The 25,307-nt window shown below is 40.9% G+C and overlaps 2 protein-coding genes across 2 annotated transcripts; one reads left to right on the top strand and one right to left on the bottom strand.

Annotated features, from left to right (window-relative positions):
* Positions 1–200: 200 nt before the first annotated feature.
* Positions 201–10,451, bottom strand: smarcal1 (SWI/SNF related, matrix associated, actin dependent regulator of chromatin, subfamily a-like 1). The gene is made up of 17 exons (XM_068703397.1): positions 8,806–10,451; positions 8,361–8,712; positions 7,614–7,664; positions 7,238–7,498; positions 7,085–7,135; positions 6,798–6,981; positions 6,395–6,545; positions 5,038–5,199; positions 4,839–4,904; positions 4,023–4,163; positions 2,954–3,172; positions 2,329–2,399; positions 1,999–2,101; positions 1,613–1,795; positions 963–1,063; positions 673–769; positions 201–529 (listed from the first exon to the last, which is right to left on the bottom strand). The coding sequence occupies exons 1-17, from the start codon at positions 9,163–9,165 to the stop codon at positions 422–424; spliced, it is 2,661 nt and encodes an 886-aa protein (XP_068559498.1). The 5' UTR covers positions 9,166–10,451; the 3' UTR covers positions 201–421.
* Positions 10,452–10,463: 12 nt separating this feature from the next.
* Positions 10,464–22,230, top strand: marchf4b (membrane associated ring-CH-type finger 4b). The gene is made up of 5 exons (XM_068703409.1): positions 10,464–10,737; positions 11,089–11,782; positions 17,509–17,664; positions 18,406–18,598; positions 20,189–22,230. The coding sequence occupies exons 2-5, from the start codon at positions 11,357–11,359 to the stop codon at positions 20,608–20,610; spliced, it is 1,197 nt and encodes a 398-aa protein (XP_068559510.1). The 5' UTR covers positions 10,464–10,737; positions 11,089–11,356; the 3' UTR covers positions 20,611–22,230.
* Positions 22,231–25,307: the final 3,077 nt, after the last annotated feature.

Below are 25,307 nucleotides of genomic sequence, written 5' to 3'. Positions count from 1 at the left end.
TCAAGGTAAAACCAGCTGTTTTAGGAAACTTAAACAACTTCACATTTAGGTTACAACTTCAGAGGGATTCTAAAACAACCTTTAGTCAGACATTTCTTTATTTTCTCTTAGCATAAATATATATATATATATATATATATATATATATATATATATATATATATATATATATATATATATAGATTATTATTTTACATCTATTTAAATTCACTAATGCATTTGTTAACTTTCACAAAACACAATAAGTTCACATCAGTCATGATGAGCTAAAAACTGGGATTTGTTCCAATAAGCAAAACAGAGTCATGTTAGTGTAATTTGTCGACACGAACGATCTGCGAGTCATCTGCTGAAATGCTCTCCGGTGCTCTTTCTGCCAGGGCTTTGTCCGACCATGCCGTGTTGTTGACCAGAACTGTTTTCAGTCGTCCCAGTCGTTTGCAGCCTCCAGTAAGGTGGCTTCGTCTATTTGGTCGTCTGCAGTGAAAGACCTCTGGAACATCTCCATGATGCTCTTCTGCTTAGGGTCCTGAGCAAATCCAATTAATTAGGTTCATCACTGAATCCACAAACACCATTTTTGCTCGAGCTCGCTAGGTAAGCTCTGTGTGAAGGCTACTTAAAAGCTGAACAGGCTAAGAACTGTGTTTATATACAGATGCAGACGCTTACCTTACAGTGGAAGCTGGCGTTCACAGCTTTGTCTGAGAGATTTGACTCAGACAGGCCCACTTGCTCCAAGATATTCATTTTTTCCTGGATCATTGGCCTGGATCAATAAAGAGATACATTATTATAATAGAGCAGATAGATTTCAATTGTCACAATATCGGAGAACCCACATTAGCTTGACCCTCTACTGTTTCAGTAGTGGAAGACTGGTGAATTCGGGAGGAAAGTGACTTTAAAAACGCAGTTTGATCATCGTAATTGGGTCAAACTGCCCACTGAATGACACATACCACAGGTGATCATCAGCGGTTCCCTTTGCAACCAGGTAGTGAATGTTTACATTGCTGGTTTGTCCAATACGGTGCACCCTATCCTCTGCCTGAACAAGAACCTGGAAAAAAAGGAGCATTTGAGTTTTCTTAGTATCACCAAATGTTTCCTGCGTGCCGTTTGAGGAAAAATCAGTAAAAATGTGCTAAGATCTTTGTCACTGTGGGGTTAAAGTAAACGCTACTGTGCTTGCTCTATGTGCCCATGACTGCAGAAGATCCTGGTAATTTAACAGGAAAAAGTCAAACTTTTTTTGGCTTCATGCACCACTGAGCAACCATCATAAGAATGAACAAGGCCCTGCCTCCAACACTGTATCTAGTTCTCTTTAGACATCCATGATATGGACACGGACATCAGGTTCATCTCTTTAGGTCTGTTGTACTTTCTTCACCAGACACTCAGTAATCTTCTCCGTCTATCTTTTGGTGTTGATATGTTGTAGATATGTTGGCATACAGTAAATATGTGGGTCAAAAAAACAAAGATGAGTTAAAAGAAGCTAAAAGACGGACACCAAGCGGAAAATACTCCAAAATAAAATGTGTTCCGAACAAAGCGGTCACAATAAGTACACAGTATTCTGTAGTAATAACTTTCCATTTCTTACCCCGGGGTTCCAGAAAAGCTCAGCAAAAACCACCAGGTCAGCAGCGTGCAGGGTGAGACCCATGTTAGCTGCGGTGATGGACAGTACAGCCACACAGGTATTGGTCGAGAACTGGAACTTGTCACACAACTGCTGCCGTTCAGCTGAAGCAGTGGACCCGTCAATGCGGATGTAAGGGACGTTCTGGAGGAGAAATTAAAAAGGTCAGAATGGGTTTAGGTAGCTGACCAATGCAAATCAACAAACCAAGTTTAACAACCGTTCCTTGATAAACTTATAATGATGATAAGTAGTAGTAGTAGTAGTAGTACTAAGCTCATAAGATGCACTCTTTTGTGTCTAAATTATATTTCTTTACATTGAAGGCCTTTGTGCAGTCTACTCACCTTTTTTACCAGTTCTGTGGTGATGTGGTCCAGGACCAGCTTATGATGGGCGAACACTAGAAACTTCTCCCTCCCACACTCCACCATGTCTGTGATGTACTCCCTGGCAGAGGCAGAAACAACAAAGCTCTCAACTGTTTCAAAGGAAGCAGCGAAATATTCACTTCTCATGTGTATTTATTAAAACTCTTCAAGTTATCTCAAATCCAGTGCAATCACAATGGCCTGACAAAAGGTTTGGATTCATTCTACATTTTAATCTCGGTGCTCATCACATCTAAGCTGATTTGACTTCCTGATCTCCGACTATTAGAGGGTCTTTGTACTTACATAATGGCTTGTAGCTTGGCTTCCGCTGTGTGGTTATAAAAGACGAGGAGGGCTTCCTTCTCTTCCATTTTCTGACAAAGAGATAAGGAATAGCACAAGATAAGAACAGACAGGAGATTCTGATTGATGATTTGATAAGACTGCCATTACTCAGAGGAGCAGTGGTAAAATGAACAATCCCACTAAGCCACTCACTCTCATCAGAGTGTGAAATAGGACTTGCTGGAGTATTCTAGGTCAGTTTAAAAGCACTTGTGTGTTTTTGTGGCCTGAAAAGACTCCCTCGTGTGTAAAGGACAGAACTGACAAACTTTATTGTGCTAAACAAGGATTTGAAATGTTATTTTAACAATGATGCCTTTATAAAATCACAGAAACTCCATTTGAAGTAGAACATACCGTTGCATTTTGGCTATTGGAAACATTTAATCAAAAGCTTTGGGTAATGAATGATTCAATGGTCAGAATAAACTATTTTCAGCCAGCTTTAACATTTTAAAATCATCCGGTAGTGATGGATTATAAAGAAACTTTCATGACATCTCTCGTTTTCTGCCGAGCCAGATTTCTTTAGGTTTGTGAATACTTCTATTCCTGGGACAGCGGGACGAAATTTGTAACTTACATTGCGGTTTCCACTGGCCAACTGCTTGGCAGCAGCTGACAGAGCAGCCTTTATGCGGGTGTTGATACCGTCGATGGTCACGGTGACAACCTTGCGTTGTTTAGCGGGAAGCTGGGAGAGAACGTCGCACTTCAGGCGGCGCAACATCAGACACTCGTCCAGCAACAGCCTCAACTCCCCGAGGTTAGATGAGCCAGAGTAGTCCCACCCCCAAGTCGACTAGAGAGGAGGCGGACAGAGAAGGATATTAAGAGATTAAGAAAAGAACAGAGAATGGTGGGAAGAAAGAATGGAGACAAAGATATGGAGGTCAATTTGACAGAAAAACCTCAAGAGCTGATAGTCAGATCCTTAGAATGTCCAATGTCACGGTTCTTTTTAGCCAAAAATAGACATTAGTTTTAATGCAAGTCAATCTAGAGACTAACTGAAAGACTTCAGTCACAGGAATCAAACGGTGATGCTCCAGCTAGAGCTGGATATGTGACTTCCATGGTGGAAAAAAATGGAAATTTACAGAGCAGAGAAAATCTTCACAATCTTCAAAATGAGTCATCACGACCAAATTAGGGATGTAATTGGCCTTCAAATCATGTAGCCAGTTCCCCTACTTGAACCCACTAAAATTAATTAGGAGATTAAGTGGCAAGAGTGGAGCAACAAAAGGAGAAAGAGTGGAGGCAAAAAAAAAAAAAAAAATCACAGTAGAGGAAGCAGTTTTAATTTATACACTGTTCACCAACAAACACTGATTTTAAAATGCACTAATTTCTCCTTTATTATCCTATTGTCCTCAGCAGACCTGTAACATTTCCCACCCCAATGCGAGACACTGAACCCCAAGTTGCTCCTCGGGTGCTTTACAGCAGCCCACTCCTCTTAAATGCGATTTCATGTATGTACCTGTCTGTATGTGAGGCAGACAAAGTGAGTAAGTGAGGCGGATAAATAAATATTCACTAATCCCACACCAACAGCCTTCTATGTTCTCTGAGGTGTATAAGAATTACAGCCAACTGCAGCTCAACGGTATTAGGCATCCCGCTTGAACAAACAAGGCTTAAAGTACCTGTGTGGCACCGCAGTAGCGCATCCCAAACTCATGGAAGCGAGGGAAGAGTGTAGGTCTGACAGCCAGAATCTGGGTGTAGAGCTCAGAGGGTCTGGACATGGCAGGGGTCCCAGACAGAAGGATCACTCTCTTTGCTGCCTGAGGATAGAAAAACAACTCTGATCAGATTACTGCTGAGGGAGTCTAGCTGACAAGGCAAGAAATCAAACCCAACCATGAGCCAAATGATGCAATGTTATGGCTTCAGCTGGTTTATGGATCTATGTTACAGGTAAATATACACTACATATGCAAAACAGTGATTCATCCCTAATACAGTGACACAGGGAAAACTGTGCTTGAGTGCAGGGATCCTATCGGAACATGTGGGAGATGTATAATACGGCTAAAAAATGATATTTGTCTGATGGAAGAACTCCCAAATCTGGTTTCCTATGAAACTAATAAATTGTTCAACTGGCCTAAGGTGTGTCTGACAGACAGTTTTATGTAAATCTGAGTCTTATTTCAAGAGTTTTACTGAATTGTCCAGATATATTAACTTGCAAAACGTGGAACCTCAAATCTTGTGTGGGGTCTAATTAATGTAAAGGAACCTTTTCCAGGTTTGACCCAGCAAAGTTGCACCTCGATACCAAAGTAAATCTGCTTCTCTGAACAGATTGAATTAGGTATTCTTTGATCTACGGATATTTTTGAGATCTGCTGAGTGAATGGTAAACGTCACCAACAAGAAGAAATAGAACTTCTTTGGTAAATAATAATAATTAGCAATCAAAATAATGAAATGAAAGAGGGAAGAAGAATAAGCACCTTTAGCAAAGGCATGGCTGCTTTACAACGAGCAGTCTTCATGTTCTTCAGAAAGTGACACTCATCCTGCGCAGAACGACAAAATCATATATTTGGTTAATAACATACAGACGTTGCTTTTAAGGAGAAAAAATAAAAACACATAACTAACGAGCATAATTGAACTGGAAATACTGCACGGTTCAATCCCAGAGCTCACCATGATGAGGACATTGAAGGGATTTCCGAGCTGCAGCTTGTCCATCCTGCTCAGCAGGTCGTAGCTGATGATGTTGACCAAACCAGACCGCAGATCGTCTTTGGCCTTCACCACCACGTTGATGCTGTCAGGACTCAGGGAGGGGAGCCAGCGTCTGAAGGCCTGCAGGCAAAGACAATTACTCATGTAAGAGAAGCAGAGGGAAGCATAACTCCTCAGAATAACAGCACTGGCTTTCAGGCTGTACTTTTTCCCTACCACCGGGAATAAGTCAGACTCTGAAATTAGTAATGAGCACTATAGAAAAATTAAATTCGAATTTTGTTACTGACAGCTGGTTCGAATGTTACTAATTGCTAACAATTCATTTTAGCTGCTCTAACAGTGTTCCCATTTAGAAACAACCAATCATGTAGTAAAGAAAAATGTCCCTTGTGGCCCAAATGTTTCTGACAGTTCCCTTACTTGCTCTCCATTCGCCTGTCAACCTGGCTTAAACTCACGAAGTTATAGCTCCCATGTTTTTCAGTAGTTTTGGCCAAATGCACAAGAAGAACAGCGCAGATAGAGTAACTGCCCTTTAATAGGTCGACATCCTGTGACTAAACCCTCCTTGGCGATTCCAACTCTTGATTTGGAGACTGTGTTGGATCCAAGATATCTATTTAGAGAGCAGACTGTCTTGTCTTGTCAATAGACAGAAGGCCAAGTAAAGCTCTTCTGAAATAGTGCCACTAGTGCAGCCTAGCAATGCTGCTGCGAGTTAAGCAGAGAATAGATGCTGCGGAAAAAGAGAACCATACTCTGAGAAAAAGGACACCTGACATGACATTAGAAAGTACTGAAATTGTAGAAGGAAAGTGGGGACAAAGAGAGGCTAACATTTCAAAGACGTGAGGGGGCGTCACAATGGCCTTGTGGGCTAAGACCAGTCTACCGTTCTTCTGTAGAAAATCAAATCCCTACAAAGCCATATCAAATAATGTGTGTAATGAGATGATGCACCTCTTCAGGAACAACAGGATTCAACAAAGTAACAAAGTAAATAAACTGAAATGATATTCAAAACTGCAATCTCTCCTACTGAAGCTAAAGTATCTAACAGAATACAAGCAGGCCTTGGAACTAGGATTCCTAAAATGCAGATGAGCTTGAAGCAGAAATCATCATTATAATGTATCAGGCAGCGCTTTCGTCAAAGGAGAGAAGAAGAATATACTAAAGAGGCTGTCTGCTGTCTTAATGCAGACCCATATTGTCACCATTAAATGGAAACAAAGTGATAAACTCTAACAGTTACTGAGTAATGAGCCATTTTTCTTTTAAAACACAATCTGCAGAGGGTTTTGTTTTTTACCTCGGCCCAGGTGAATCGTACAGAGGAGGGAGCCACCACTAGCAAGGGCCAGTCACTCCTGTAGTAGGCTGCAATACAGATGGCCTGCACAGTCTTTCCCAGGCCCATGTCATCAGCCAGGAGGAGGCGGCCTTGTTTAGACACTGCAAAACTACAGGGACACAAAAATGCTAAAATTAAAAAGCTAGAGCCGGAGAGAGAGAGGAAGTCATACTGTTCCAACCCTTCAAATCTGCAAACTTGAAGTTACAGAGCAATGGCACAGAAATATTGGCTTATTATGAAAACTATCTCTTCATTTGAACAAGACTGAGCAAATTATAGATGAATAGCTGTCTCCTGGTATTGAGTGATTGGCTACACCATGCAGAAAGAGCACTAATGTCTTTCCAAAGACACCTACTTGACTCCGTCCCTCTGGAACGGCATGAGGCTGCAGGTGAGCAATGGGTCGATGCTGGAGAGGTCGGCCTCGGGGACGTCTAAAGACCTGGCTTCAGTCCCGTCAAACCTGGCAGAGAAAGCCTGGATTATTGCCCTGGGCAGAGGCTCCACCTCCACTGCTGCTATCCCACTGAGGAGATCCACTGGGTGTGGAAAACAGCACGGTCAGACAAGATGGCAAATGTAACCGACACAAACAGAACCAAAGAAATAAACCAGCTAAATAAAGCAAACGCTGTTACTCACAAAGTCTCTTGTAATCCCCCAGTGAAAAGCTCCACTTTCTTGTTTTCATGTCTGCCATACAACAATAAAAAAAAAAAAACACACAACGTCCTGTATCAGAAGATGTAAAATGCAAATACAACATGATAAAAGATTGCATAATTTCACTGTTACCGTAGTTCTTTGTTGGCATCTGTTTGAATGCCGCGATGACTTCGACATTGTAACCGATGTCAACCTCAAACTTTGTCGGAGACACCATGACGCACTGGCCCTGCAGAATGGCTCCTGGTTTCTGCCAGCCGTTACAAAGCTTCAGCAGCGCGCCGAGTGCCGCACCGTCGCGAGCTCGGCTGGTGGCTTCTGCAACATCCACGGCTTCCATTCCCTCCAGAGTCCTCAGAGACACGGAGGCCATAGCAGCCGCTTCCTTCACTGCAACACAGGGTCAAGATAGAGGAGATGCCGCAGCCCAAAGAAGACCAATACTCTGTCATGCCTTTAATCTAGGTTACTTCAGCAAAAAATTATATTTCCCCGATGTTCATACTTAGCTGTTGATAATCCTCCAGACTGAAGTTCCACATCTTTGTGGCAGGGTCTAAAGCAGAAGAGAATACTTCATTATTCTAAAAGGCAGTGCAGACATTGAGATGAACATACTGTACATAACCAGATATATGGTACATAATCACTACAGCTTGGAATTTGGTATTCCTATTTTTTTTTAATTGATACTGGTTAGGATGAAAGGTGTGTGTATCTGGCTTCTTCTACAGGGAAGAGCTCTGAAGGTTTGGCCAGATGATGGCACTTTGCCATCATCAGTCATTGCAGGTTGTCCTTATTATGGGCAAAGACGCAATCAGGCACTATTGGTATTATTTGAAAATTGCCATACCTGCTGCTACGGAAGGCAATACAATAAGTCAGTACTCAAAAAACAATGGAGGTTTGATACACAGAGCTAATTGCCGCATGATGGTGCATAAACTACATTGTCTATTGAAGGTTTGTGTACTTTGGTATGAGGCATATACGTGACGAAACCCAATCAGCTCGAGAAAATGAATGTTGACAGTTTTTGTCCTGTCTGTCTTGAATATTGTTCTGAATGTAGGCAAGTATCTTTACATTTCTATACTACTTCTAAAAGTGTACCGACACTGAACGGGCTAATGGTTTATTGATGATGTTGTTTTCCACTGGCACAAAATGTATTTGTGGCCGTCTTTTCCCCGCATGAGGAAGGGTGTGGGTCTGCAAAACAGCATAGTTGCACTAGGCAGATACTTACCATAGTTCTTAGAGGGGATGGATTTGAAAACAGCAATCAACCCTGCGTGGTAGCCCACTTCTACTCTGAAGCGGCCCTCTGTGTGAGGGACACATTTTCCCCTTACAGAGATGGCAGGCTTTTTAGCGGGTACGGCATTCAAAGTTGACGAACTGGAGGGAAGCTGTGCCACAGAACTTTGGGCAGGTTTACTAGGTTGCTTGTAGAATGAACCAACTGCACCACCAGAGCTATTGGAGGTGACGTTAGGTTTGGGATGAGCTGGCTTCGCACCAGAGCTTCCTCCAATAGACAAAACAGGACTGCTCACATGTTGACTTCTTGCCTGAGGAAGTGGCTCAATGACTTGTATCTACAAGGAAAGGCAGCACAAGGACTTGGGAATTACTGCAAGTTATTTTTCCTCAAAACAATAAATGATTGATTATCACAACACAAATCTCACCTGTCTTTTAGAAGCAGTACTCAGATTGCTTTGGTTGCTAGTGCTGGATAGCTGCTGATGCTTTTGGCCCTGATTATAGTTATTGAAGCTCGTCGAGTCTTTTTTGAAGGGTGGAACAAACCGTTCTGGTGCAGAAGCTGAGCTGGGTGTTTCTGGGTGTTTGTTATGAGCCAGGGTAGCATGACTCGAGGCACCGCTCTGTTTAGAGGGCTGTACCTGCACCGAAGTACTGATGAAGCCCACTGACGTGTTTGTACTGCTGCTGACGGTGTGTCCAAGTCTTTGAGCTCTTCTCTCTAAAGCCCTCCGCCTGTTTTCCTCGATCTTTCGTTGCTGCTCTGCAGTCAGCTGATTTGACATGATGATCAACTTTGCTGAAACTAATGCTAACTCACTACTTGAGGCAATCACACATTCAGAGGAGTATCAGTCACACTATGAACTATCTAACGTTAGTTACCTATAAGCAAGCGACCATCAGTACAATTATGACCGTTATTTTAAAAGTTCGCAAACTTCTACGGAAGCCTCCCTTGCTAAAAGTTTAAGCTAACGTTGCTAGCGTGGGCGGCGGCGTTGACAGTAACACTTAGCAACATAAGTAACGTCACAATAATATCCACAGCATTTTTAAAACATACGTGAGCATTAATTTGTGCGAGAGCAGATGGCCAATAGGGGGATCAAAAGACGGCAAAACGTTGCAAAGATTAAACGAACGAAGCAGGGCGAAACATCTTAAGCTAACATGAGTTGAACGTTTGCTAGCTGGTTAAGTATCTGCCGCGCAGGAAGTGACGTAGAAAAACAAGCAGGCACGTGGAGATGGCGGTTGCTTGGTGATGTAGAAAGATGGCAAAAACACAGCTGTCACAATAAAAGTATTTCATAAATTGAAATTATATTTTGTCGTGTTAGCCTTTAAAATGTTAATCATTTTACATATGATAGATTTTACTAAACAATATATAAAGTCGTCGAAATTAGCTGTACTTTAACCAGCAACAACAGTGAAGCCCTGCTTTTATGTTAATGTATTAATAACAAGGATTTTAGATGATATAATGATAGGCTATAGCACTTGTACTGTCAAGTAAATTATGATAATATCCATGTAAAATGTATCTACTTTTACTTTAAGAGTTTAATTGTTTCACTTTGATCGTGCAATTTGGTTTCATTATCTTTTTTATATTGATGAAAATGGTGAATTAAGTGCTTTTTTGTTTAATTTGAGTCTAGCCTGCAATTTGTCAATTCCCCCTTTAGATATGTGTTTTATTTTAATTTTATTATCTTTTATGTTTAAGCCTATTTTCAACCTTGTTGATATTTGTGTTGAGCAAAATGACACATGTAGCCGCGCAGCTGCTATGAATAATTTGTGTTGCCATGTGTTGCCTGATAATTTAATTGTTTATGAATAATTTGGGTCCAACTTATTTTTCTGCTCTGTTTGCATGATGAAAGGGTATCATTATCACCTTCTTTGAACTAAAAAAAAAAAAAAAAAAGCACCTTTCTTACCTTTAGCTATCTCCTTCCATAATGATGGATGTCTTGGCTTAATTAACCATTTCCCTGTGCATTTGTCTCAGTTGTGTGAGTTGGCTGCTTGCATCACTGTGCGGTTGTGACGTGTGGCGTCTGGGAGCTGTCCCAGGAATCTGCAGCACCAGTTCAGCAGCCAATGATCACAGGAGAATCCGGGGCTACGGATGCTTTCACCCGGAGCAGGACAGTCCGACAATCGTGTTGGATTTTAACGGAGGGATTTCAACCCATCGGCTTGTTCCTCGGACATGGAGATTCGGTAATTTGGGATGTAAGATTCACGCAGACTTGTCAGCGACCTGCAGTCTGGCAGGAGATTTATGAAAAAAAAAATCCTCAAACTGTGAGTCGTATATAGCAATCGGGGTAGCTCGCCAGGTAAGACCGATTTTGCTTCATGGCACGCCATCGATTGACTTGATTTGCTTTGAAAACCCAAGACATCGACAGTAATCTGAGCTCTGATGATTTAAAAATCTTTCGATGTTGTTGTAAAAGCCTATTTAAATTGTAAAGAATGAGCGCTGACATTTTGTTAGTCTGTATCAGTCCTTTGTACTAAAGGCAGATTTGATTCTTGCTTTGTGTACTCGTGAATCTGGAGGGAGAAGCCTGTCTAGATAGTTTATGTTGTACAGAGCAGACAGACAATTAACTGAGTGGCCATAGCTTTATTACTTGAATGCTTATTCCAATCTAACATGTGGCTTTCCTCTTTTTTGTTTTTAGCGGTTTCATTTATTGAACTTAATGGCTTCAGACACTTGTTTGCATCGATGGGATTTATTTGCCTTTTGGCTTTACATTCTTGTAGCAAGACAATAAAAGACTTTCAATTAGAATATACGAATATCAAAATAGAAAACTAAAAAACCTGATTAAAACCCCAACAAACACTGGAAATCGCATCCCCACTGTCCATTTCACGACATATGAAGACGTGTTGTCTTCCAGCACCTTCGCATGGTGCTGTGAGTTTGTGGCCGGATACAGCCTGATGCTGCACAGCCAGGGCATGCTGAAGAGCCGCTGTTGCGTCCTGCTCGGTGACCTGAGGGTGCTCCTTCTCGGGGCACCGACACCGCCGACACCGCTGCCTCCGCTGACCCCCATGAGCGTCCAAGGTACGGAAAGCCATGAAACAGGCGTCGCCGTCCCCGACAACAACAACACGTTGACGCGGAGCCATCAGCACGCAGGGGACCGGATTGCCCCACCTGCAGCAGGGGCCACCGGGACATCGGCTGGAGAGCGACCGTGCTGGGTTGACGCTGCAGAGCTATCGGCGGCCCTGCGCGGCTGCAGCAGCTCCTCCGACGACTGCTCAAAGGGCAAACTGGAGGAGAGATTCTCCCTCACCAGCTACACGGAAAGCGGCTTCAGGACTCCCTTGTGCAGGATCTGCTTCCAGGGACCGGAATACGTAAGTCAAAGCATTTTTCCCCATAAATGTTCAATGGTTAAAATAAGATATTTATGTAATGATCTGATCCATGAAAGGATTTTATATACAACTTCTGTCTGAAATCTGAATGAAATCTGTTGATGTTTTGTTTTGTTTGAATTGGAATCTCTCAACTCGCTCTCCAACAAGTATAGATCAGACCAGGTGATGGGAATGTTTACCATTTAAATCCAAAAATCTCTTCCTGGCAGAGCCTCTTCATGAGGATGCACTGGTCAAACTTTTTTTTCAAAGTGAGAAAACCCACTCCCTGTGTCTTACTAGGGCATCCACACAGCCGAGAGCCCTCTGAGCTGGCATTCCACTGCATCCTGCACTTGTCCTTTTTTTGCGTGGCTTGAAAAGGCAGCTAAAGCAGTGGGAGGATAATGAAAGACCTTGGCCCCATGGTTGACAAATGTGGAGAATACACAGAGAATCAGTACCAACTCATTACAGCCAAACACTGTGAATTCATATCGAAGCATTACATGCATGAAAAAATCGAATAATACCTCTCACTCTGCTACTCACACGCACCACCTGGAAACAGCAAAAAAAAAAAGAAAAAAAAAAAGAAGAATGGGCACCGAACAGAAGGGATGAGCCTTCACACTGCGTGCCTCCATCTTTGGGGCCATATTGATGATAATGTCACACTACATCAATCAGGAGAGGAAAAATCTGAAAGAAGATGGCTAAGGTGTGCCACAATAAATATTATTAAATGATATCAGAGAAGCATGCACTTAGCAATTGGCTGACACATTTGTTACAGTGTTTGGCAGAGTCTTTGAGACCACATTGACGAATATGTCACACCTCACCAATTGGTAATGGAGGTCGGGAGTAAAAAGTGTAAAGCATGATAACTGAGGTGTAGAACATAACTTATTATCCGGCAGTCTGTGCTCATGGTTGCTTTTCCTTTACCCAAGCATCAGGTTTATATCATTTCATGGCCATTGCACTGTGTATGGTCTATAGCAACTCTCAATGTTTCATCAACTAATTACTCCAACAGCAGTTCTGTGCATCATTCCACCCCTGAGCACAGACTTAGTAATTATTACTGACATGGGGTCTACTTGTGAGATTGGAAGACAAGGCCTCATCCTTGTAATTCTTTTTTTCAAAAACTCCAGATAGTCAGCACACTCTGCAGTGCATACAAAGTACCGCTTTTGTAATTTGCAGTGTTCCATGGCCTCCTCCAACTCATCTCATCGATGCTTCCTTGAAACATTGCAGCTAGTCAATAGCACTTGATTTCATGCCATCTTTTCATTATGCAAGTTCTTATCTATCACCGGCCTTCCCTCTCTTGTCATCTCCACTGTTGGTTTGGGTGAAGTCCAGGTATGGATCTGCTGAGGTGTAAATGGGTACAAAAAGCACGACTCTCCATTTGAAAAGAGAGATAGGTTGACTGTCTGTGTGCCACTGTGTGATACAGGCAGTGGACACATTAGTTATCCACTGTTCTCCCTTAGCCTCCGGTGTGTCACATAGACAGAGGCAGCCAGTATCTGATCTGACAATCCACCTCAAAAACATTTCCATCCCCAAGGCTGAGGTACTCAAGACAGACTAAAGAAGGGAGCAAGAGACATTGCTTTCCTCAAGCATCGCACTGGAAAAGGGCCTTGAGTGTCTGACAGAGGCAACCATTGAAAAATGATTGTACACTGATTTAATATGACATCAAATGATGTAATAAGTCTGTGTAATCGAATTTCTGTCGGTGTTTTTGGTGCCATTTTCTTTGAGTTGCCTTTTGTGATTCACAACCAAAGTCCTTCTGTTTTTAAGAGAGGAAATGTTTCTTTCTAAATCTTCCTTAATACAATACATAACACAATACTGGCATGACCATTGAAAGGTATTGGTATGTACTACTATTTCCCAATAATTCAACAAGGAAACGAGGAACAAGGAAACACAAATTGAGAATTTAATACTAAAAGACTTCAGCTTTGGACAATATCCCCTTGATAGCACCGAAAATACACTGTGGATTTTGTCCCCCATCACCTACAATAGAGTCGTACAATGAAGCGATATGTTCATGGTGGAGGAATGACTACAGAGACCAGTAACTTTTTCAGAGATCATTTAAGCCAGACTGCTTCTGATAGAGTTAAATTACATTCACAGACGCACACAATGTAATGAACAGCGGAGCCAATGTCACTCACTCATGCATCTTTTACCTCAATCCCCTAGGTTCTTCATGTATTATTTCAGCTAACCGGAGACATATTTCAATCTATTAAAGCTATTTAGCTAAAGGTCAGCGACAAGTTTTGTACGGGGCACCGGCTTGCCTTCATAGAGCGCTTGTTTTATTCAAGCCTGTGCTTTCAGAGTTGATCTTGTCCCTCAAATAATAAGCAATTTCTCTGCTATATCTTCAGATCATAGTACCATAGTTCAGGTAGTCATGTAATGCACAAACTTATAAAAAGAATATTTCAAAAGTAATTTACAAAGGAAAGTAATGAAATATATCAGTGTGTGGGGAATACTTTATTCCTGAATTGTCATGCACTATTACATTGACGTGCCCTTTGGGGCCAATGCTTCTACTGTCCTTACTTGAGCTGCATGTTGAGAATATGCAAGCCCCTGCTGCTTAGAAAGAATGTTGTCTTTCCCTCCTAAATCATACCACAGATAATGCACTTGCACAGTGTGCTTGTCTGAGACACAATAAGAAACCTTGAGGGGTCAAGTTAGCATCATTTTTTCTATATGGCCCCACAGTGCAGAGGCATTACGCCTCTGTACTTCATCATATGAACAAAGGAAATGTCCTCTTCCATTTGTTGGCAATGGGTTATTAACAAGTTACACAAGCACGCAGCACAACATAGTTTATCCTTGCTGAAGTCTATTCTATAGACAGGAGCTGTGAATTCATGAACTTTAATTATAAATCATGGTTGTTCTTTTATTCAATTACTTTTAACGGGCCATTAGCTGTAAAATAATCAATGAGTGGAACGTCCCCCATCATTTGTTTTATGAGTCATAACAGGTAAATATGCATAAATGTGAAATTATGTATAATTATGACATTTCATTTTTCAGTAATTATTTTCCCTCTAACTTGTTGAATGTGGTTAAAATGTGCATATTAAGCAGTTTTTCAAATGACTGCAGTATTGTAGGTATATTAAAATCCATGCTTGTGGACTGAATGCCACTGGAAGCTAGTTTATTATACCACAATTTCCTTTCACCCTCTGTAGAGTTAATAGAGTTCACTTGCATTGTTTCCAGACGCTAAAGAACGGTGAATAGCCGTCTGAAATGTAGTTTCATGTCCTTATATACATTGGGAGTGGGTCCAATTTTTTTATGAGAAAATTAGGTGCACTGAGGTGTTTTTAGGATCATGCGGCAGAGAGAAATGCAATAACACGGCCAAAACAATCAGACCAATCATGTTTTTGATACATTGTTCTATTGTGATTTTTTTTTAATGACCATTGCTGTTTGATCAACAAAAGGACATTTAGTTATCACTTTCTGTACGTGTGGGCTGTAATGCCACGTTTGTTATCAGTCTCTCTTGCTCTCTCTCCAGCCTCAGTTGTACCGGAGTGATTTAGGTTTCAGCTCTTGGCTGCAATCAGGCCAGTCACAGTGAGCGGTCTGAGTCCCACTGGACACGGCAGAAGTGTTCTAGTGCTCCTGCCAATACACTCCCACCCTGGCCATCTGTAGATGGGCCTTTTCTCCTCGAACTCCCTGATTTTCCCTCCCTTCTCCTCGACCAGGGTGCTGCTCCGTCTGTCAGAGATGTCAGCACAATAATGCCTTGGAGAAATAATTTAGAAACTCACAGTGTTTTGCATTTCTTCCCCCCATCTCCATGCCATATTGATGGTAGACAGGGACTGGGGATTTCTAATATCGAATTAACAATACTGTGGCTTAGGAATTGAATGCCGCGGCGTAGAGAGGTGGAGAGCTTTCTTGCAGCAGAGGTGGTTGGCTAATTTATTTTTTCATTCACTACAGGCTTTTTGTTCAGTCCCATTAAGATTAACACATCTATACAAGAAAGTCCTGTTTAGAATTTAGTGGATCCAAAGTACTTTATAGGTCAGGACCTGAAAAGGGTGGCCAGCCTATATCTTTTGGGTTATCTCTATCCAATATGACAAGACTAGTAATATATTTTAATGAGCTTGGGGCCCAGGGTGAGAGATTATAAATCTCACATCCTCAGGCTGGATACGGCTTAAAAATAATATCTGGTTCGGCTGAGCACATATTGCTGTTAAGTGAAAACCTTATGATACCAAATTTAGTAAAGTTCATATTATCACTTTAGCTGATGGGTTTGGAGTTGTCAAGCCTGAGCACCTCTTCAGGAGTAAATTGATGATATAGCTCTGATCAAATGCTTCTTAAAAACAGATCTCTACTCCAGCTTCTGAGGTGCTGAAGTGAAGGTCTGGTTTTCTTTCAGCTACTCAAACAATCTCTTTAAGATCTAAGCTGCTGCAGCCTAGAGTTCAACCACACTATATAAGCGTATAGTTAATCTGCCTTTCAGTGAAATCAGTCATATGTACCCATCACCAGACTGAACCAAGGAACTTGAAATGCCCTCAATTATACCAACATCCTGACTGACTCATTTCAAGATGACCAGTATGACAAGTCACCATATCTTTTACAATACATCCATAAAACATACTCATAAATACTAGATTGAAAGACAGCCAGACTCAAGCTTTTACATTTTCTTCTTTAAGAAAGATCATGGGCAGGCAGAGAAGGAACTGAGAGCAGAAAGTGGAGGAAGGAATAGTGAAGGTGAAAATGAAGTGTTTTCACCTTCACTATTTACAAATTACTATTTAAAACTACAAAAGAATATTCATGTATATGTGACAGCCACATTCAATTTAAGAGGTGCAGTAACAGTATATGTTTATGGCACTATTTTTATAGCTTTGTTGGGGTTTGCTCTTTCATAAAAGCTTCTGTGACTAATCCTCCACTTTTCAACCGTACTAGTAGTCAAGCATTTTGCCTGTCAACTCAGTGTAAGGCAAAGCTTTCATTTCACACCTGAACTGGTGTTCTGCTACAATGTGACTGCACAGTGCTGTGTACTCTGAGTGTGTGTGTGTGTGTGTGTGTGTGTGTGTGTGTGTGTGTGTGTGTGTGTGTGTGTGTGTGTGTGTGTGTGCATGCTTGCCTGACTGTGCATGCAACGCTCTCAGAAAATCAATAAGCCAGCACAAAGAACTGCAAAAAATATATATTTATGTAGTTTAACCTGCAGTATACTGCATATTAAAAGGTTATCTGCGCGAAGTAAATACGGTGAGAAAACAAGGGATTATTAGGTGGACAATGATTGTTTTTGGGAGATATTTCTCCTGAATCCTGTTAGTGTTGAGTCCAATATTATGAAGCGAAAAGGTTACCAATGTTCTTGTTGTAGTCTGTCGCAATTCATTGCCTTCTATGTGCCTATATGAGAGCAGTACTTTTTTTCATTTACATCACAGTGCTGCACAGGTAGCAAGGTTCATGTTTCAACATCAGCAACACCGATTGCCTGAATAAAATATCCACTGAAAGTATAAATATTGAATATAGATGCATGCATTTAAACAAGCTGAATTATGAAAAACTCAGGTCCTGGGTTGCTGGTATTGATTAGCTCTCTCCCATAGGGGGAGCTCCTGAGCCCATGTCGGTGCAGTGGGTCAGTACGCTGCACCCACCACCCCTGCCTCATCAAATGGATCAGCGAGAGAGGATCCTGGGCCTGTGAGCTCTGCTACTACAAATATCAGGTCATTGCCATCAGCACCAAGAACCCACTTCAGGTGAGCTGTAGGTGTAAAGGGCAGCACTGGAGACATTTAAAGAGAAAAGAGCTGAATCCGAAGTCAAGGTTTTATCACTGTGCATGAAAATATTGACAAATTGCAGGTTCTTGAAAATAGGAGGTCCTGGCAAGTTAACAGTCCAATGAAAAGCTCAAAATGCTGAGTTCCAAAATGTCTGTTTTACCATGACACTTGGGGTTTATGAGCATCGGGGTAGATAGCCCCAGACCCTTCTCCGCTGGGACTCATTTGGATGCATTTTTGGTTTTCACATCAACATTTATTTGGGACAAAGCACCATTCTCAGGAATTACACTGTCTTGACTGAAGCTCTAGTAACGCTGTGATCATAAACCGAGGAATTCAACTAAAAAGGAACGTTTTTGAATTAAACAAGGTTTGCTTTCCCTCTGATCTCAAAGTCAGAAATATAGCAGGAGCAGTCTCTCAGTTTTAGACTTTGGTGGTATGATAGGGACTTCTGTGAGTGGACATATATAGAAGTGCTAAACAAATTGACAGATATGAATAATTCATATGTTGCATACACATATGTACCTGAACTTGAAGTGTGAATCTTTTAATTAATGCTTTTTAATCAGTGATTGTGCCCATTGATTGTGTCTTTCTCTTGTTGTCACTTACTCTCAATGGATTTGTTCCTGTTTTTGTCCCTAGTGTTTTCCAAGTACTCAGTAAAGTTAAAAGAGAAATGTACTGGTCTGTGTCTTCCTGCAGTGGCAGGCCATCTCCTTGACAGTGATAGAGAAAGTGCAAATAGCAGCAGCCATCTTGGGCTCCCTGTTCCTGATGGCCAGTATCTCCTGGCTGGTGTGGTCGTCTTTCAGCCCGTCAGCCCGCTGGCAGCGACAAGATCTGCTATTCCAGATCTGCTACGGCATGTATGGCTTCATGGATATCGTCTGCATCGGTGAGGTGCTAGATGTCACATTAGTTTATTACTTGTTTAGTACAATTTTAAACCTCATAATTCCTCTTGGAATTGATTTGTGCATTTTAAGACAGAGAATGATATTTAATGTGTTCAGTGTGGTACATTATGCATTCAACAGGCAAAGCAAACATAATGTCAAAGGTTTTCAGTAGAGTCACTCATTACTCCCGCCGGCTGTGGCTGGAACGTTTTACATTATCGATAATCAATCTATACCACATACTACTTCATATCAATTTATGAGTCTTGTCATGGTTCACTGGCTTATATTTGAATTACACACATGATTATTTGCCACTTTTATTAATATGTATACTATTCAGTACAGTTACTATATTAAATGTGATGAAATGCTCAGTCAAAACTTATTTAATTAATTAAACATAAATTCAACTTTTTAACATTCAGCATTCAGCAACTGCAGTGATTTTTATGGCATATATTGAAATGTGTTTCACTCTATAATTTACTCTGATGACCATCGTGCACTGAGATAACGCAACAGAAAAAAGGTGCATCAACGCATTTTTAACCATCTTCTGGATTTGTGTGGGTGTCCAGATTGAAGTTTGTAGCACCCGCTTTAAGCCTGCTGTCTTCCTCTTGATTGTTTTTCCTGCTATGGCCATGGAATGAAACGCCCTACTCTGCGTCTAAAGAAAACTCTTTACTGCCACTGCAGTAGACAGCAGGATAAGAGGAAGAGGAGATTGATTGTCTCCGGTATGGTGGCGAGGATTGACTGTGGAGTCATTATCTCTGCACTTTAAAGAGATTAACTTGTCACCAGGCAGACACAAAGACCTGACTTTCACTTATCCACCAAGTTGGAGTGGGAGAGAAACAGAGCTGAAGAGCAGACAGGATTTTATCAATAAATTCTGTAAATATAGAAAAGGTTGGGAATTATTAAAGTGTCCATTTTTAGCAGACTGCTACAGCACAGAGCGGTATGTAGCTTCTTATATCAGAGGACAAAGTTCTACCATAACTGTAATAATAGACCTTAAAAACTCAAATCTGTTAGCTGTATGTGGTGATACAGTTCTGTATACTAGCTGAAGTGGCGATGACTGTACAGAAGGTAATCAGCTCAGCTTAAGTAGGCAAAACATCCCATTCGTACAGTGTTTCCCTCTATATTACTTTCAAATTGAAAAAAAGCCGTAAAATGTTGGAGTCCAAGCAGCTCTTGTTGCACGTGGATTTCAATTTTCCAGATACTGAGTTCAATGAACATAAATCAATAAGCAATTTTAAACTGTGATAAGATTTTATCGAACAACCCCAGAGAGCAGATGCATCATTTTTGCTAACCTAAATCCAGAAGTGGTGAGGATTGCTGTGTCGTAAGTTGTGCCATGTCTACAATTTTTCTAGGAAATGAAGATCATATCTCAGGTTATGATGCAGTACTTTAAATATAAGTTGTTTTGTTCTGCTATTCCCTCAGCTAATATTTTAACACAGTGAATCTACCACTGCAGAGATATATTTCACTTTGTGGAGTCATTGAGACTGCTGCCAGGCAGTGACATTGTCTAATTGATGCTCTGATCTCCACAGCACTAATTGTCCACGAGGGACCATCTGTATTTCGTATATTCCACCGCTGGCAGGCCGTGAACCAGCAGTGGAAGGTCCTGAACTATAGTAAGTCTATGGACAATGATGACCTGAAGAACGGCACTGTGGACAGGACACTGTCACAGCGCAGTCCAGGTTATCAGACTGGGGTAGGAGTGTCCACCTCCACCTCCTCACTGATGGTGGTGGCCTCGACAGCCGATGGCTCCACCTCTACAACCGTGGTGACGGCTGCAGGAGGACTGGGAACACATGTGGACCCCAACAGCGGCAACACAGTGCCAGACCAACACTGTCCCTACAACATCCTCCACCTCCTCAGCCACCTCAGGCAGCCAGAGGTCCGCAGCCAACCCAGCAATAGCACACGAGAGCTGGTCATGAGAGTCACTACAGTCTGAGGAGTCAGTTTGAGGCCTTATCTCACATGGAGGTGAACAATTTATGAACCAGCTGACAGTTCAAAAAAAGTCTTGTCTCAACTGCACTGGATTAATACCATGTTCTTGTTCATTTCAAAATGCATCTCTGATGTCCTTACATGCATTGAATAAAAGTCAAAGTTGTTTGATTTGCACAATTGGTTGGAAATGTATTATTTGTTTATATTTGGGGTAAAGAATATTTGTTAAAATGTTCATAGATGTTCAATGCATCTTTGCAAAAAATACAAGGTGAAGAAAATCTAAGCTCAAAGGTCCCCTTGCTATTGATTTAGCGCTTTCAACCGCATCTCAGGTGACACTTCGGCCAGCTCTGTTTGATTAATGAATGCTAGGTTGAAAACTCTAAATCCTTCATAAGACGACTTTTGAGCTTAGATTCTCATCGCCATTTCTTTTTGATCTGTCTGTTTTACGAAGCAATGGTCAAAAAAAGGTAGAAAGAACTTCCTCTAAAAGTATTTTTACAATAGAAAACCTTCAAACCTTTTGCACCAACGCAATGATAATCAGTGACAATTATGGGATACAATCAGCATTTTCCTTATTTAATAAGTGCAGTAGTTCATGAGAATATTATAAAACAAATAATGTATCTCTGCATGTTAAATTGATGTACTGCAGCTTTTCTTTATTATCCAGATGCATTGCATACATTGTGTTCCAGGGTCCAGGTTGACCACCTCATTATGTAATAAAATATATGTGAAAAATATAAGCAGAGATAGGAATTGCAGTTGCTGTATGTAAGCTGGGGGAAAAGGTCACAACAACTAAACTCAAGATATGGAGCAGTGCGGGCAGCCTAAACTAACTCACAAACCTTTTATTCGATTTTTACCTTCCTAAATCAATGCCTGTTTGATGCACTGTTTTGTACTTTGTCTTCGATGAGCAATTATTTTGTTCCATCATTTTCTTTCCCGACATCATTATGTGATTTTGTTGAGTTCTGAGAATGCATTTGTTCTTTTTGGAACACAGTTTTGTGCCCTCTTTTCTCAAAGAGGGCACATCCATCCATACAACAATGGGGTTAAAGGACACTAAGGACAGATCATCAGCTAGTTTGCTTAACTGCTTCTGCCAGTATCTGCACGCATGAAGACACGTTTCTGCTCTAAAGCAGTGGTGTCATTTGCAGTCCATTAGACCCATATTCATGTTCACATTTGGCTCACAAAGCTCATCTCTTGTCTCTCAGATTCAGATATGCTCTTTGATATTTCACCACAGCTCTTGTTTCATGTTCATGAAAAATCAGTTTAATCCCAGGGGAGACTAGATCTATAAAGCATGTTGTAGGAGGGAAAAAACACTGTTAAAAACATGCTCATAATGGGGCGGACTTATTGATGTTACCCATTTTTTCTCCACAACTTCAACAGACTGACAGTGTGACGCTGTGCAGGGAAGACACTGTTCATTACTCTACAGTCTCTCATTCGGATGCAGTCTCCTAAAAAAAACATCTTGATGCTTATAACATCCATTACAAGCAAAAAGCCCAACGCTGATCATAATGTGAAACATTTTTCAGGAGCTCTGCCTCAGATGCTTTTTTCCAACATGCGTTACATTAAAACAAATCATTAGCTTAAAAATTATATCTGATATGATTGAGGAGATTAATGTCATTAATGATAATTAGTAATTGATTTCTATTTCTGTAAGTTTCTATGCAAAGCAGCAGTACACTGTAACCTTGTCTTATCAATATAAAACTGTAAACTTTATGGAAGAGAAGCAATGCGTAATCATGAAACGCACTACCTGTACCTGCTTTCTGTTTAGCCTTTAGTGTTCCTCCTAATTAATCTCCATGTTACCTGGTGGATGTGTTGTTTTTTTGCAGCTGCTGTTCCTCATCATAATCAAATACCAGGAGTACAGTATCTGCAGAGAGTCAGGTATAGCACCATGATTTTCTGCTGAATTATTTAAGCCATGAAGTGCTGATATCAATGGGTGGGAGCTGCTGTATAGATCCAGCTTGCAAAGAGCTGGGAGGTTGCAGAGAGTTCATCATGATTCTGCTTGCCTCAGTTCTCTTCACACCTTGTCTCTTTGAACTCATACGCGCACACACACGTAGCTTTGATAAAACTCACAAAAACAACCAAATGCACAGGAATTAATTATTTCTGTCAGGATTAATACGTTGTACGTCTCCAGCAGTTTTAATATTTAACTGTGCTCAGTTGCACATAATGAGATCATATCAATTGCATGCTTTGGAAATAACATACAAATTCATGTTGGAGCAGGAAGTATGAAGACACACTTGAAACTCTTTCTCTGTTTTTAAGGCCATCTTTTTAAAACAATTTACCAAACAATTCAAAGTGTGCTTTCCATTTCCATTCATAGTTCTCAGGTTTAATTTAATCAGTGGATAATCTCAATACTATTCTCTGATTATAAATAATATTTGAATATAAAATGAGACAAAATGTAAGGCAAAGCAGAACTACTGTTGTAAATTTATGTAAATTTTAACTTGAGGCAAACATGAGAAAAAATAATTCATGAAACTCATCAATTAGATTTTCTATCAAATGTGAAAGCTTTTAACATCTCTGCTGAGGCAAATAATTGAGGCCCTTTGCAGAGCCTGAGCATCTGAAATTAATACAAAGCAGTGACTTCAGACGGATTGTCTTTCTCCTGTACAGTGTAATAAAACCATAACCATTGTATAAGCATTGCTTTCATCTTCAGAAAATTGACCCAAAAATGATTTTTGCAGACTATATACAATACTGAACCATTGAAAGTGGGTAAATTGCATACAGCTAATGTGTTATTCAAGCGGAATCAGACAGGCAGAACACACCGCATTCACTCTCTGCTACTTCTCTTACCTTTGAAAATGAAAATGTGCTCATTTTTGTTGAGGTGAGATGAAATGACAGTTGTTATAAAGAGGCTAGGATCAGTGATAATGCTGGGAGAAATTGCAAGAGAGGCAGCCTTAACACTTATGGTCAGATTCTTCATCTTTTGAATCCATCCTTTTTCTATACAGACTTATACCTGTTCAGAGCCAGGGGCTATGCCTGAGGCAGAATCTCTTAATTGTCACAGAAAAACAAATCTAGGCAATTTAGAGGCTCTAGTTCAATGCATCTGCATGTTTTTAGACTGGGAGGAAACCTGCACGCACACAGGAAGAAACTCCAAACAGGAAGTCTACAGAGGAGATTCCCACCCACAACCTTTATGGCGTGAGATGACAAGACTAACCACAAGCCATCGCTAAATAAATAATCATTTAGTAGGAATCGACTTTTACGAGCGGGGAACCAATTGAAAAGATGAAAAACATTCTATATTTCACTTGTCAAAAAAAAAATCTGTAAGATCAGAAATAGAAATGATTCTCAGTAACATGCTTTTGTAGCTTGTGTTCTCCCCCTGGTGGCCCATTGGTGAACTGCTCCCTCTGGCTACTTTGAACCAGCTTTATATTTACACTTAAGTGGCAAAATTTGTGGAGTGGACAGTGATTTACAGGTCTGGACCAAGAAAACTCTTAGTATGCTCTTTTAACATTGCTACATACTTTGATGTACAGTTGCAATCATACAATTCAAACTACAAGTAAAAATGTATTGTCTTGCCAAGAGTGATTTTACGTGACAAGTGGCACGTCTCTGCAAACAGTAGAGACCATACGCTCACTGTAATAGGTTTTGCTTGTCTGTGTGAAACCATGATACTATACAGTTTAAGCATCACTAGTGGTGGAAAGTAACAAAGTAAATTTACTCAAGAACGTCCTCCTTGAATACCCCAAGAGAAATTCAGAAATAAAAAAATCAGAAATGAATTCCCTCTCAATGACTCTCAACATGACAACAGCTGAGCCGGCAGTTTGCAGATAACAGTGCTAACAGCGTTAACAGTGAAAAACAATGACGCAGCACTGACAAACCTAACAGGGTTTACCTGAGGGGGATATGGAGGGTGGCACTGCCGCAACGACGCTGTCGGTCGGGATCAGCTGGAACTGCTGTTTGAGCGCAATGCGGAGCAGCTGCCCTTAGCTAACCAGTGGGGCATGCTCACGTGCACGAACATTGTGGTTTGATTATGGAGAGTCTTATACATTATAAAAATACAACATATCAGACTTTTTCAGGGATACAAAAAATGGATTCTTATCCCTAAAAAGGGTGAAGCACCACAGTTATGGGTTTCATGACTAACAATTTGAATATGTTCTGCCAAAAAGACAATGGCCTTTATTTGTTAAATAAAGTCATCATTGCTTTATTAATGTATAAGATATTTGAGTGCTCTGGTTTGAGGAGGTCATTATACTCATTGTTTTTTATTCCTGCTCCTCATGGTGCAAAGCTGCTCTACCTGTAAATGTTAATCTGGATGCAGCAGGCATTAAAAAGAGTGTTACCCGGGAGAAAGCAGCTCAGATTGCCTGCATCTCTCTTAATCGCTCACTTGCTACCTCAGCATCTCTTCAGATGCACCCCCACTCTACACACACACACACACACACACACACACACACACACACACACACACACACACACAGAGACACACACACTTTGGTTCTCCATAAACAGCAGCAGCCCTCTGTGAGCAGGTCAATAACAGCACCACTGCATTTCTCTAGCTGAGCCACTGATGAG

This window comes from Cebidichthys violaceus, unplaced genomic scaffold, assembly GCF_023349555.1.
Source record: "Cebidichthys violaceus isolate CVI_PGR_0920_01 unplaced genomic scaffold, fCebVio1.0.p SCAF_11, whole genome shotgun sequence".
Lineage (NCBI taxonomy): Eukaryota > Metazoa > Chordata > Actinopteri > Perciformes > Stichaeidae > Cebidichthys > Cebidichthys violaceus.
This window is presented reverse-complemented; position numbering and strand designations above follow the sequence as displayed.

Coding starts and splice junctions, on each gene's coding strand:
- smarcal1 (XM_068703397.1), bottom strand. CDS start 9,165: ATGTCAAATCAGCTGACTGCAGAGCAGCAACGAAAGATCGAGGAAAAC. Junction 8,713..8,805: donor GTACTGCTTCTAAAAGACAG/GTGAGATTTGTG, acceptor CTTTCCTTGTAG/ATACAAGTCATTGAGCCACT. Junction 770..962: donor ACCGCTGATGATCACCTGTG/GTATGTGTCATT, acceptor TTATTGATCCAG/GCCAATGATCCAGGAAAAAA.
- marchf4b (XM_068703409.1), top strand. CDS start 11,357: ATGCTGCACAGCCAGGGCATGCTGAAGAGCCGCTGTTGCGTCCTGCTC. Junction 11,783..17,508: donor GCTTCCAGGGACCGGAATAC/GTAAGTCAAAGC, acceptor TCTCTCCCATAG/GGGGAGCTCCTGAGCCCATG. Junction 18,599..20,188: donor CATGGATATCGTCTGCATCG/GTGAGGTGCTAG, acceptor TGATCTCCACAG/CACTAATTGTCCACGAGGGA.